Consider the following 12,940-nt stretch of genomic DNA (forward strand, 5'->3'; position numbering starts at 1 on the left):
AGAATAAACTGGGGGTTGCTGGAGGGGCGGTGGGTGGGGGGATGGGTTGGGTGGGTGATGGGCATTGGGTAGAGCATTTTTTTGGATGAGCACTGTGTGTTATATGTAACAGATATATCACTGGGTTCTACTCCTGAAGCCGACTGCCCTGTATGTTGACTAACTTGAATTTAAGTTTAAATTAAATACATACATACATCCATACTTGTTCTTTTTGCCTAGAGGACCAGAAAGGATTATTTTTTCTTTATTTTGTCTGTAATGTCTAGTTGTTTTATTAAGATACGTTTCAGAGTTGACTATTTAGAAGCAATTTTCCTCCACGGTGGGCCCTTTCAATGTGTAGATTCAGGTCTACTTTTACTTCAGGAAAGCTTTCTTGAATGATAGTATTATATATTTGTCCTACTTCACTATTTTCTCATTGGCATCTGTAACTGCACTTATGCTTGCCTATTATCTATCTATCATTTTCTCCCGGGATCTTTTTGCCTCTTTCATTTTCTTGGCTCCTTCCATTTCTACCCATTACCTTCCATCGTCGACTTTCAGCCATATTTATTTTCTCTCAGGTACCTTCTAGTTTAGTCATTTCAAGGTTAAGTTTTCGTTTCTTTCCTAACATCAGTTCCCATTAGTTCCAGTCTGTCAGTTTCTATTTTGGGTTTTTAAATCCCTGATCTACGTCTTCTCCCAGCATCTGCAATTGCTTGTTTAATGATAATTAATTCATGTTGGAATATGGTATTATATTTTCTTTTGCATCAGGGCTGGTTTTCTTTATGCCTTCTGGAGTTTGTCATTTACTGAGGTTTTTCTTAGGCTTAAAAAAAAGTTGAAGGAGCACGTAAATTTAGTGAAGTCGATAAGCTGATAACCTGATGCTTCACTTTCCCCTTGCTCTGACCTTAATCCACTGTCATCAAGAATCTATCACATGCCAGAGCTTATCACACCATTTGCCATAAATACTGTCATCCTTTTTACCATCTGATTAGTCAGTGACCCCTTTTCAGAGTCCCATCCTAATGTTCTGCTTTCTAGGGCCACTCCTAGTACTTACTTTCAGCCTGGGTGCCCCCAAAGCAGGGCCCGAAACAAGGACTTGGCATGTGGGAATTTTATTTGGGAAATGAGCCCAGAATTTAGGAGGGACTGGGAGAAATGAAACGGAAAAGCCAATGCAAAGTTGTATTGGCAAGCTGATCATTTCTGTGAGTGATGGGGCTTGTTCCTGCCGGAACCCTATAGAATGTACTTCAGGACTCTCTGCCAGAGGCATGGAGAGGGGGAGTATTTATCCACTGGTTCCTGGCTCCCATTGGTCAAGTCCCCTGGGGTGGTAACCAACTTGTTTGTGAATAAAGGAGGGAGAAGAGGTAGGGCCCAAGAAGGGTTTAATACCATTTTCTAATGGCTTCCACAGTCTCAGCTAAGTCAGCTCTCAGTCTTAGTGTTGTCTTAGGTCTCTGACTGCTTTTAAGACTTTTTTTTTCCTTTGGTTTTCAGCAGTTTTTCTAGGATGTGTCTTCAGTGATTTTGTGTTTACCAAGCCTGGGCATACAGAATGAGGTCATTCTTGTATCTGTGCCTCATATGTATTCTGAAAAAGTCTTAGTCATTATCTCTTGGAATATTGATTCTAATCCTCTTTTTCCTCTCCTGGGACTTCAATTATGGGTACAACTTTCCATACATTCCTATGTCTTGTAATACCCACCCTCCCCTTTTTTGGTTACTTTCCATGCATCAGAATGGATTTTTTAAAAATTTCTTTTAATGTTTATTTATTTTTGAGAGAGAGAGAGAGAGACAGAGTACGAGTAGGGGAGGGGCAGAGAGAGACAGAGGGAGACACAGAATCCGGAGCAGGCTCCAGGCTCTGAGCTGTCAGTACACAGCCTGACATGGGGCTTTAACTCATGAACTGAGAGATCGTGACCTGAGCTGAAGTTGTACGCTTAACCGACTGAGCCACCCAGGCGCCCAAGAATGGATATTTTTTTAAAAAGATGAAATATCTGTATTTTTCTTCATGTTTATTTGTTTTGAGAGAGAGAGAGAGCGTGCACATGTGCACCTGTGGGGAGAGGCAGAGAGGGAGAGAGAATCCGAAGCAGGCTCTGTGCTAAGAGCACAGAGCCTGATACAGGGCTCGATTTCATGAACCATGAGATCAGGGCCTGAGGCAAAATCAAGAATCAGATGCTTAATTGACTGAGCCACCCATGTGCCCCGGAATAAATATTTTTTTTAAATAAATTTTTTCACAGTTCAATAAGTCATCTTTCAGTGTCTGATTTGCTGTTAGACTCACCTGGTGAATTCTTAATTTATTTGTAATTTTCATTTATAAAATTTCCAGTTGGTTTTGGTCAAGAACATCCATTTCCATGTCAAATTTAAGATTGTTTTTTAACTCTATTAACATATTAAACATTTTTTTGGGGGGGTTCATGGATGATGACTCCTTTTTCTGATTTACTTGAGGGAATTTCACTTGTTTGTTGTCTTAGTCTTCAGTCACATGATCTTGTCTCCTCGCGTGCCTAGTTTTTTTTTTTTTTAATGTGTACTAAACATTGTACGTAAAAAATGCAGGAATGATTTGAGCCTGAAGGATTTACTGGGGGCTCTCAATTCTTGTCTTCGGTGGACTCTAAGTTTCCAATTTTTGTTCTTCAAAGTCCCATGAATCTGTTGAAAGCTCTGTTCAGCTTCTCACTCATGCTTTCAAATTGGCAGACGCCTCTAGAAGCAAATTGGCTTTAATGCCTGGCTCACCTTCTGGTTTTCCTCTGTTCCCACATCTTGTTCTTGTGAGTTCCTATAGCCTAGGTAGCTGGTGGCATTTTGATGTTTCCAAACACTTCATATATAATATGTGTGTGTGTGTATATAAAGTCAGATTTTCTACTTGTTCTCACAGGAAGGCTAATCCAAACCATCAAATTCATCATTACTAGGTAGAACTCCATCCTACTGAAAAGTTTTCTTTTTCTCTTCTCATGCAATATGGATACAGGGCAGTTTAAGTAAAACTGATTTGTTTTGGATTTTCCTGGACAGGCCAGAGAGGATAATCCAATAGACCGGGAAGAGGTTTGGGTAGCTTACAGGGTTTCTTAGCTCAAGACTATCCTCTTCTGTGGCTGCAGTGAAGCTTCTTTAATAAATTATTTCTTTTTAATGATAATACCATTTAGTGATACTATCTCGTTTCATTGGGGCCCATAGTTTCAGCTGGTTCTTTCTTTCATTTCACTATCACGTCTCCAAGGATACCTCCCCATATCAAAGTGCTTCCCTCTCTTCCAGGTGTCTTCCCAAGGTTACTACCTCTGGTCCTATGTACTTCTCAAGCGCCTTTCTTTCATTTTTCCAGTAGCTAATAACTGCCCCACCAGGCCTTGGACATGTTCTCAGCATTTCCCCACTCAGCATGCCCTCGCCCTACTGAGGGACCTTGAGTTGATGCTGTCTGAGTTCTGCTGCCACTAGAATCCTGTCACACTCACTTCTCTTATGCTCAACCCTTGCCTTGCTCCTCCTCTAGTGTGGGCTTCTGAGCTGAGGTTTATTTCCTCCACTCACATGTAAGGTGAAGACCGTAGAACTTTCTTTCTCCTAGTTATGTAGTAGGAACGGGTAATTTCTTGTCCTATTAGGATGCAGAACAATAATAACACATCTTTTTAACTTTTTGATAGGATTGTGTTTTAATTATCCTTTTACTGCTTTCTAATTTTACTGCATTTTGCTTAGAGAAACAGTCTACGAGATTTCAATTTTTGGAAATTGAGACTTCCTTTGTGGCTGAGTACATGGTTGATTTTTTTTTTTTTAATTTTCCATTTGCATTCTATATTTGCTTGAGGTTGGTAAACACATTAAGCACATCCTCTAGACTTAAAAAAAAAAAACAACCTTTTTTGATTTATCACTCTCTGAGAATTAAAATCTAGTAAAACTCATGTGGCCGCAATATTTTGTCCGCAGTTTTGTCAGGTTGTTGCTTCATATTTTGAAGCTGTACTGTTAGGTGTGTAACTGTTCAAGTTCATTATATCTTTGACCTGTTTTCCTTTTACCGGTATAAATAGTCCTTGTCTCTCATTTTCCACCTTGAATTCTGTTTTGTGTTACCTGGCCTCGATGTTTACACAAGACATCTATCTCTTGTTTTATAGGTTGTCTTTGCTCTCTTGGTTAGAAAAACCTCCCTAATCGGGGCGCCTGGGTGGCTCAGTCGGTTAAGCGGCCGACTTCGGCTCAGGTCATGATCTCGCGGTCTGTGAGTTCAAGCCCCGCGTCGGGCTCTGTGCTGACAGCTCAGAGCCTGGAGCCTGTTTCGGATTCTGTGTCTCCCTCTCTCTGACCCTCCCCTGTTCATGCTCTGTCTCTCACTGTCTCAAAAATAAATAAAATGTTAAAAAAATTTTTTAAAAAAGAAAAACCTCCCTAATCTTGGGTTGTGTATAGTCTCTTCAGTTTTTTCCTTAAATTTATCTAATTTCCCCTATTGTTAATGATGGCACGTGTAACTAGGACAAACCACATTTATGCCACATAAAGCTTGATTTAATGACACATTTCCTTAAAAAAAAAAAAAATTCCTTATGCTTCAGCTCCTTACCAGTGATTCCTGAGAGCTTTTTGAGTTCCAGCCTCTGTTACTTCGCTACAAAAGCAAAGACACAAAAATTAGCTTGCTGTTTGCTCAGTTTCATAATGGTTGATTAAAAGTGCCCCGCCCCCCCCCATCACAGTAAATTAAGAGAAGTCGTCACACAAGGGCAGGTTTTGGGAATGCCATTGGATCTGTCACAGATGCTGGTATTTATAGTAGCACCAATACCGACTTCAGCCAGGTCACGATCTCTCGGTCCGTGAGTTCGAGCCCCGCGTCGGGCTCTGGGCTGATGGCTCAGAGCCTGGAGCCTGTTTCCGATTCTGTGTCCCCCTCTCTCTCTGCCCCTCCCCCGTTCATGCTCTGTCTCTCTCTCTCCCAAAAATAAATAAACGTTGAAAAAAAAAAGATTAAAAAAAAAAATAAAGTAGCACCAAGAGAAGAGAAAGGAAAACAAATGTGACTTGACTAACTAAAAATGAGTAGAGGGAGACAGGTGGGAGGAAATGTTTAGTGGAATGAATATGTGTAAACAGAACAGATGACAGAAATAGAAAGATCAAGAGGGTGAATTTGATTTATAAAGAAAACCAATGGTGCTCAGTAAAGAGAGGGGTGATGCTGTTACAGGGATGAGGAAGGTGAATCTCAACAGAGTGAGGAGGGGCAAAAGGCAGAAGACAATGCCGTCCACCACAGAAAAGAGGCCATATTCTAAGCCTGAGAGAGCCAGATTTTACTTCAGAACAACTGGAGGAAAAACACGGTTTGAAGACATGAGTCAATGTTACATGGAAAACGAAAGGGTAAGAACAAAAGGTGTCACAATACCAGAGCATGGGCCCAATTTTCCAGGTTAGACTGTAAAGTGCAGTCCACTGGTGGCTCTTTGAAATGGAAGTGAAAAATCTATCTTGCAGGATAAGAGAGATTGGGACGAGGAGATGTTTTCTAATTCTGTATTTTCAGTTTTTAAAACACTTGTTTCTACATCTTTGATATTTTGGAGCTTTCCGGTTGACCTGGAGGTTGTTTTTGTTCTGAACAAAGGGGATGTAGAGATGTTTGCTCCCATTCAGGGATCTAATTAGGCATGTTGTCCAATCTATAATAAGTCACGGGCTCAGTTTTTCTTTGTCAAGGTAGTCAGAGGCCTTCAGGCATGAGTGACTTATTGAAATGTACTCTCATAGTTAGGGATGAATTATGATCCTGATATTGTCAATCACTCAATAATTTTATATCCCCGGAGCTCTCCCTTGGTTGTTTTGTACCACACAAAGACGACACTTTATTCTCATATTTGTTCACAGACATGGTAACACATTTTTGTATCCAGCGAAGAAGGAAATCCTTCTAAATGCAGCAAGAGTGGCAGTCTGACTAAAAAAAGTTATTTTCCATATCCACAAAAATGTTAATCAGATTCTTGTCAGAACATGTGTAAGAAGTGGTTTTCATTGTCACAGCTCTTGATGTCAGATTACTAAAATAATTTATGTTTTGTTGCAGGGAACATGGGTGTGAGCAGAAACCCCCAAGTCACGTGACCACTTCTGAGCCTACTCTTCTTCCCAACACATAGAAACGATCTGTGTTTCGTGGTACCGAGTGAACGGCGGGAACGGCGGAATTTCAACATGGCTGTTCTTTATTTGATTAAATATACTCTCTATTTATTCTTAAAAAAAACTAATTTAAGTTAAATGGCAATAAACCATGATAATTTGGAAAACATGTTGAAATTGAGAGTGAAGAGAAATGTTCTGTATGTAAACCACACTGTAAACCATAAAACTTATTTTTGTCAACTGCTTCTCATGACAGTGGCTGGGAATTTGACATTTCTACTACAGTAGGCAGAAAACCATGTAAAAGACACTCTCCCACATCCCACATCACATCTCTATTTATATTTCCAAACTAAAAGCATTACAGCCCCGGAAAGTGCTGAGTGGACTGCGTACGTTTACACCAAGGGCTGTAAGTTCACAGAAGCGTGGCCTTGAACTGGTGTCTTTGTGTGGCAAGGCCCCTGTTGGCACCCCTGCCCGCACCCTGTTCCCCAAGCCATACTGAATGGAACAGGCCTGGCTCGCCAAGAGAAAACCCTTGCTCCATAATCCAAAAGGCGATGAACTTTTTTCAGTGAACTCTGGTCGGTGCGAGACAGGATAAAAAACTCTTCTCAAACTGATTCTGAAACCCACTTGAAGCACGCCCACGATGGCATTCAGTACGACTTACCCACTTGAAAATGTGTCAGCAGCTATTCAATTACTTAAGGAAAGGAGACTTGTAAAAATTTACGTGGTTGCAAGGTGAAATTTTTTAAGGCTAGAAAAGAGACCTTTGATAATCTATACAAGCAAACGTGAATGTGACAGAAACACGGCTGGTTCTCTAATCGTGTCTGAGGTATACATTCCACCCGACTGACGAGGTCTCAGAAGATTCCTGATAAAAACTTCCCCTTTCCACTTAAAGATCATAGGAAGTCAGCGCGGTCCGGTTCTTTTCCCCGCAGAAAGGGTATTTAGTTTGGGATGTAACGTTTTAAAACAATAATACAAACCTCCTGGGAGAATACCACAATAAATGTCTCAAAAACCACTCAGTTAATCCCAGGGTATAATCCGGCTGTTTTAAATTACTGCAGGGAATATTATGGGCCTTAATGACACCGTAACTGCATGAAGCCAAAGAAAGCTAGAAAGAGAGGCCAAAAAGATGAGCTCAGAGCCAGCTGAAGTGACAACAAACATGTGGCTGTTTACTAGGATTGGAGAGGTTTAGTCTGCAGATGTTTGCGGTCTCTAGAAGGTTCCAGAGGAATGAGTTATTATGAAGATTTGCAGAGTCTGATGAGAGCAAGATTCTTCTTGGAGATGGCGGGCCCCAGACAGGGAGGCCCAATGGTAGAGACAGAATTTATAGATTTCTGCGGTCAGATCGTACTCTACTGGTCCCACAATGTACATCAACAAATTAATATTGTACGGATGTCATTTCAAAGCCTCCTAAAGACGAGAGTCATTATTGAAGCCATTAGAGCACAGATGGTTCAAACTATATGCAGATATTCATACTTGCATTTTTGCATTATAGCTGCTTTTTTTTTTCTGTTGAACTGTAATGAATTGTCTCATAATCTATTCCATCTTCTTGCCATTAGCAGGCTTTGAATGTTCACAAATAGGAGCAAAGAACTCATTTTCCAGAGCTTTAATCACACAAAGAGGGAATGCCTAATTCTCTAAATGAAATGGTCTGTGATCACTGAAGCAGAGATTTAATATATCACGGCAAATTAGGTAGATTTTAATAAATTACTTATCTCCCTGAATACTTTACATATGCTTAAGAAGGAACATAGCCTGTTTGCAAACAGTGAAAACCCACAGCCTATAAAAATCCTTTGAAGAAAATGACAAATAAAAAAGTAAATTAAAAAATGAAATGCATTATATCCTAGACCTCTAGAGACAATTCCTTTGCAGCATTGATTCACGGCTCCATTAAAAATATCAATTAAATCCTTCAGTGAGATTGGGTAAAAGCTAGAAAATTAACTTTCTGAGCGGCTTTTCGAGGATCTGGTTATCCAGATCCACCCCACCTTTGTACAAGGCTTGATGTAAATTTTAAAAAATGATAAAAAAAAAGATATTCCTTTCAGGTCTAACTAAGCATATCAGAATGTGAACCATACTTTTAATAATTTTTTTCCTATGTCATAAGCTAAGTTTTCAAAGTATAAATTTCACGTCCCTGGATCCCGTATCACCATCGCAAATACATAAAAACCATACAAACGGGAAGAACTGTGATTTTTAAGAAAGAAAACCAAAAACTTGAAGTAATTTCAGAAGTTGGTGCCGAGTCTCCTTCTTTATATTTAATTGATAGAAACTGCATGCATCAAAGAAAATGCATACTGAGCTTTAATGTGCATAAAATGGATATTAGCATTTTAAAGAGGAAGATTAACACATTAATCCAAGTAATTTTCATATATTGCTTCTAATAAAATCTTCACAGTATAAAACTCTTAATGAGGCTAATCGTAGGCATTCCATTTAGTGGGATGATTAGGGATAACATAAAAGTGTGTCTTTTTCCTAGGTTTTCTCAGATTTATCCTTTTTGCTTATTACAAATAAAAATGGGAATTGCATGTCAGTTCTTCATAAGAAAGTGTTGAAAATGCAAATGGGCTTTCTCATGCTATCATGTAGGTATGAATTATTGAGGAGGCACTGCCCATGGTGGAGAACTGAAGTCCCGAGGGGTGGCAGTCGTGGGAAGGAGGGAGTAGCAAAATAAACAAATGAAAAAGTATACAAAACTTGAACACTGCCGACCCGGACCTCCCCCTCCCCACGTCCCATGAATTATAGATTATATACACCAGAGTGATTACAAAGATCTCATCTCAGGGCTTTCATGTGAGTGTTTACTCGGGAGGAGGAGATGCCTCTGGAGCGGCTTCTTTCAGCCTCCAGGTCCTCTCTGTGCTGCTCGTAGACAGACCGTAGGGCCTGGAGTGCTTCGACTGTGACCCTGAGCTTGCCAATGCCTCCACCGTCTGCCCGTGCATCCAGAACTAGGGAGAAAAATAGCAGAAGAGTATGAATATCACTCACCCGATTTTTTTCTTCAGATAGGCCACATGGGACAGGAGTTGAAAAGACGAAAACGGGGGCGCCTGGGCGGCTCAGTCGGTTAAGCGGCCGCCTCTCGATTTCGGCTCAGGTCGTGGTCTCAAGGTTCACAGGATCAAGCCCCGATAGGCTCTGCACTGATAGCGCGGGGCCTGCTTGGGACTCTCTATCTCTCTCTCTCTCTCTCTCTCTCTCTCTCTCTCTCTCTCTCTCCTCTCTCTGCCCTTCCCCCACTCATGCGGCGCACACCCTCTCCCTCTCTCTCAAAAGAAACAAACTTAAAAAAAGAAAAGAAAAGGCGAAAACAGCTTTATAAGAGTCCAAAGTTCACTGGCATCTCAGAAATCTAAAACTTGAAGCCTGTCATGTGTGTCTGAAGAGACACATTTCGGGTCTATCACATGCGTACATACATGTTGTTTGTGGACTTAAGACTCATGATCTATCCTGAAGTTTACCTAGTGGAAAGGCTGTAAGAAAAAACGGTTCGCACATAGGATCGGAATTTCTAAGCTAGAATAAAGAAAGCCTAAAAGGGATAACAGATGACAATTCCAAATCTTTGTTTTGAGGAAACCTTTAAACACAACTTGGTATACAACGCCTCAGGTTGACCTGAGCAGATGGGGAGGTCACAGGGCCCAAGTGGTCCCCAGCTTGGTCCCCTGAGTTTACACCTCTCAGTTGGGACTCCTCGCCGCTTTGTCTGACACAGAACCCAGTGTTAGAATCCTGACCTGGCCAGTGTTTAAGGGTTTGCCTCTCTTTCATTTTTTTTTTTTTAATTTTTTTTCAACGTTTTTTATTTATTTTTGGGACAGAGATAGACAGAGCATGAACGGGGGAGGGGCAGAGAGAGAGGGAGACACAGAATCGGAAACAGGCTCCAGGCTCTGAGCCATCAGCCCCGAGCCTGACGCGGGGCTCGAACTCCCAGACCGTGAGATCGTGACCTGGCTGAAGTCGGACGCTTAACCAACTGCGCCACCCAGGCGCCCCGGGTTTGCCTCTCTTTCAAAACATGGCCACAGTAGCTGCGTCAGATGAGTATGGCCATACGGGGACTCTCAGAATGAGAGGATGGGTCGCGAGACAACACTGACTGGAGAAAGGAGTAAGAACATACAGCAGAGATAATTTTCCTCATTTTTGTCAAACTCTCTTGGTTCTGGTTGTCTGTAAGAGGGTTTAGGGTAACATTTTAATCTTCTCATCCTTTTTTTCTTTTTTTCTGTGCTACACGAAGTTGTGACAAACTGTCACGTAACATGTGTGGTCTATGAGGATTTCCCAGGATAGGTTTCCGATTCGGTTAATTATTTGGCTTGATCTTGACTTCTGATCTTGATCTTCTAGCACATTCTCAGGACAGGCGGCCTGACGTGTGAACCGCAGATGAACTCTGGCGTCACAGAGTGTTTGGCACTTAAGAGGTGCTCAAATAAGTGTTCATTTAATGCACGGATAAAGGAGTAAACAAGCCATGGACAGCTTCCCAGACATGGCTCCGCTAACGTGACCAAGGAGACCAGAGCTCGGCCTCCGTTCTCCATTTACCGTGAACAACCCAGGTCACCCTCGGTATGATTTTGAAAAGTCTGATTCATAAAGCACCATTCCTTCAGCATGTTCTAAATACATTCTGTAAGGATACAGAAGGTAGAAAGTAAGCACCAATGGGACTCATGCCTCTGAGGTGAAAATCCAGGAGAGTACATTTTGTCAGGAATCCTGTCCTCCTCCCTGAGTCCTGCTAGGAAATAAGTGAGTGGTACCGCTTGGAGTTATCTGCAGTGGCTCCATCACTGGATTGTGACACTGAATTAAAGAGAAGCCTTGCAAAAGACACTATAATGATGACTCAGAATAACATGCCGTGGCTGAAATAAGGCTTGACAGCAGGAAGCTTCCATAAACAACACGAAAAACATCCAATGGCCACATTGTTGTCACACACTCACCCCTAACACTACCAAAATGAATAACTCCTTGTGAAGCGCAATTAATTATTTTAAAATTTCTGTTGATTGAAAGGAGGGCAGAGGGGGGAGGGGAAGGGAGGGATTGTAGGCAAAAGCTTCCAGCTTCAAGAAAAAGTCAGCTTGGGTTGCAAAGGATTCAACCAGCGTGTGACTCAACGTCCCTGCAGCCAACTAAAAAGAAGGTTTTAATAAAGAATTTGGATTTCAGCAATTGTACAAATTGAGCAATCCTTCCACCCATACCATCGATATTTTGCTCGATGATGTCTCTCCCTTTCTGAAACATGTCAGCGAGGTCAATGTCAACTATGCCAATGTCCTCACACTCTAGGTCCTGCTCATCCTCTGGAGGGTCGCTGACCACAGTGAAGCGAATGCTGAGAAGGGACAAAACAGAGAATCACCACACAGTGCGAAAAAAATCACCATGAAACACAACTCCCAAATGGGGCTTTATCACTAAGTATGAAATCTCAAAGTTTCCAATTATTCCAATAAAAAGCAAATTACGTGAGGTTAGATAAGTTATTGCGTGAACTATTACAATTATTATAGCACACCCAGCCTTCAAATGAACATGAATCCACTTTTCCAAGTGCTGATTAACATTTAACTCTAGAATCTGAGAAAATTACTGGGTAAAGAGAAGAACCAGATGTTCGCTCTAATACGCACTATCTGATCATATTTTGACACTTTTACTTTTTTTTTAATGTTTACTTTTGAGAGAGAGAGAGAGACACACACAGACAGACAGAGCATGAGCAGGGAAGGGGCAGAGAGAGAGAGGGAGACACTGAGTCCAAAGCAGGCTCCAGGCTCTGAGCTGTCAGCACAGATCCTGACTCGGGGCTCGAACCCGCGAACCGTGAGATCACGACCTGAGCCGAAGTCGGATGCTTAACTGACTGCGCCACCCAGGTGCCCCGACACATCTATTTTTAAGTTAGAAAGATCAAGTGGAGAAGGACCAGGGAGATCAGGGCACCGTTTTCAAAAGAAATGCAACATTGTCTATAGAAACGTACACCTTCAGAGTGACTACTAAGCAGTCTCTCCAACTATGTGTGTTCCACGAAACGCAGACACGGCGCTCGTCGGGTAACATCCTGAGTCACGTCAGGTAAATGCGGTAGCTCTGCCCAAGAGCTACATGAAATGTTTGTGTTACTTCGGCAATGTTTTAGTTCACAATCATAGCATCCAAGTTTTATTTTACTTTTAGACACATAATTGTAAGGTTCTGATGGAACTGATTTGAATTAGTGGCTTGTGCTGAGGCCAAACACACTTGGATTGACCAAATGACAGGAATTTACAGTTAAGTGCTCTTTGGATATGTCTTGGCAGCATAACTTAAACCATGGATGCTTGTAAACTACCATTTTAACCATTTTCAGAACGTATCCATCCCAAATCAGATACAAGACAAGAAACTTGTTTCTGAGATAACATTTTTAGATGAAATTCTAAGTCTCCGAGAAATCATGCCTTGAAAAATATGCACGAAGAAAATCTTTTCCAAACGCTTATAGGTAAACATGATAGTATTTAACTAACTTGCTGAAAATAAGTATTCAACGTTTAATTCCTTTATGGAGTCCCTGTTATCAGTCAACAATACATTCTGATTACGAATCCCTTCGGTTGAAATCAAAGGCAAT

General features: G+C 41.3%; 1 protein-coding gene and 1 long non-coding RNA gene across 8 annotated transcripts in view; one reads left to right on the plus strand and one right to left on the minus strand.

Annotated features, from left to right (window-relative positions):
• Positions 1–6,441, plus strand: part of LOC123382412 — a 29,454-nt gene extending 23,013 nt beyond the window's left edge. Inside the window, exon 2 of the long non-coding RNA XR_006590727.1 lies at positions 6,143–6,441. This is a non-coding gene — a long non-coding RNA (uncharacterized LOC123382412). The remainder of the gene's footprint in view (positions 1–6,142) is intronic.
• RPGRIP1L (RPGRIP1 like) overlaps positions 1–12,940 on the minus strand; it is a 108,239-nt gene that overhangs the window by 7,499 nt on the left and 87,800 nt on the right. For 2 of the 7 annotated variants that reach the window (XR_006590714.1, XR_006590713.1), the window contains 3 exons: positions 11,520–11,653; positions 9,091–9,236; positions 4,637–4,681 (listed from right to left, as the gene is read on the minus strand). Coding sequence is in view for 3 of the 7 variants with exons in the window: in XM_045046920.1 (XP_044902855.1) it covers positions 3,632–3,661; positions 4,637–4,681; positions 9,091–9,236; positions 11,520–11,653 (355 nt within the window). In the remaining 4 variants the exon portion in view is untranslated. Of the gene's footprint in view, positions 1–2,465; positions 3,662–4,636; positions 4,682–7,377; positions 9,237–11,519; positions 11,654–12,940 lie in introns of those variants that run through there. The other 5 variants (XM_045046920.1, XR_006590715.1, XM_045046921.1 and 2 more) reach the window with 5 other exon arrangements.

Source organism: Felis catus, chromosome E2 (assembly GCF_018350175.1).
Source record: "Felis catus isolate Fca126 chromosome E2, F.catus_Fca126_mat1.0, whole genome shotgun sequence".
Classification (NCBI taxonomy): domain Eukaryota; kingdom Metazoa; phylum Chordata; class Mammalia; order Carnivora; family Felidae; genus Felis; species Felis catus.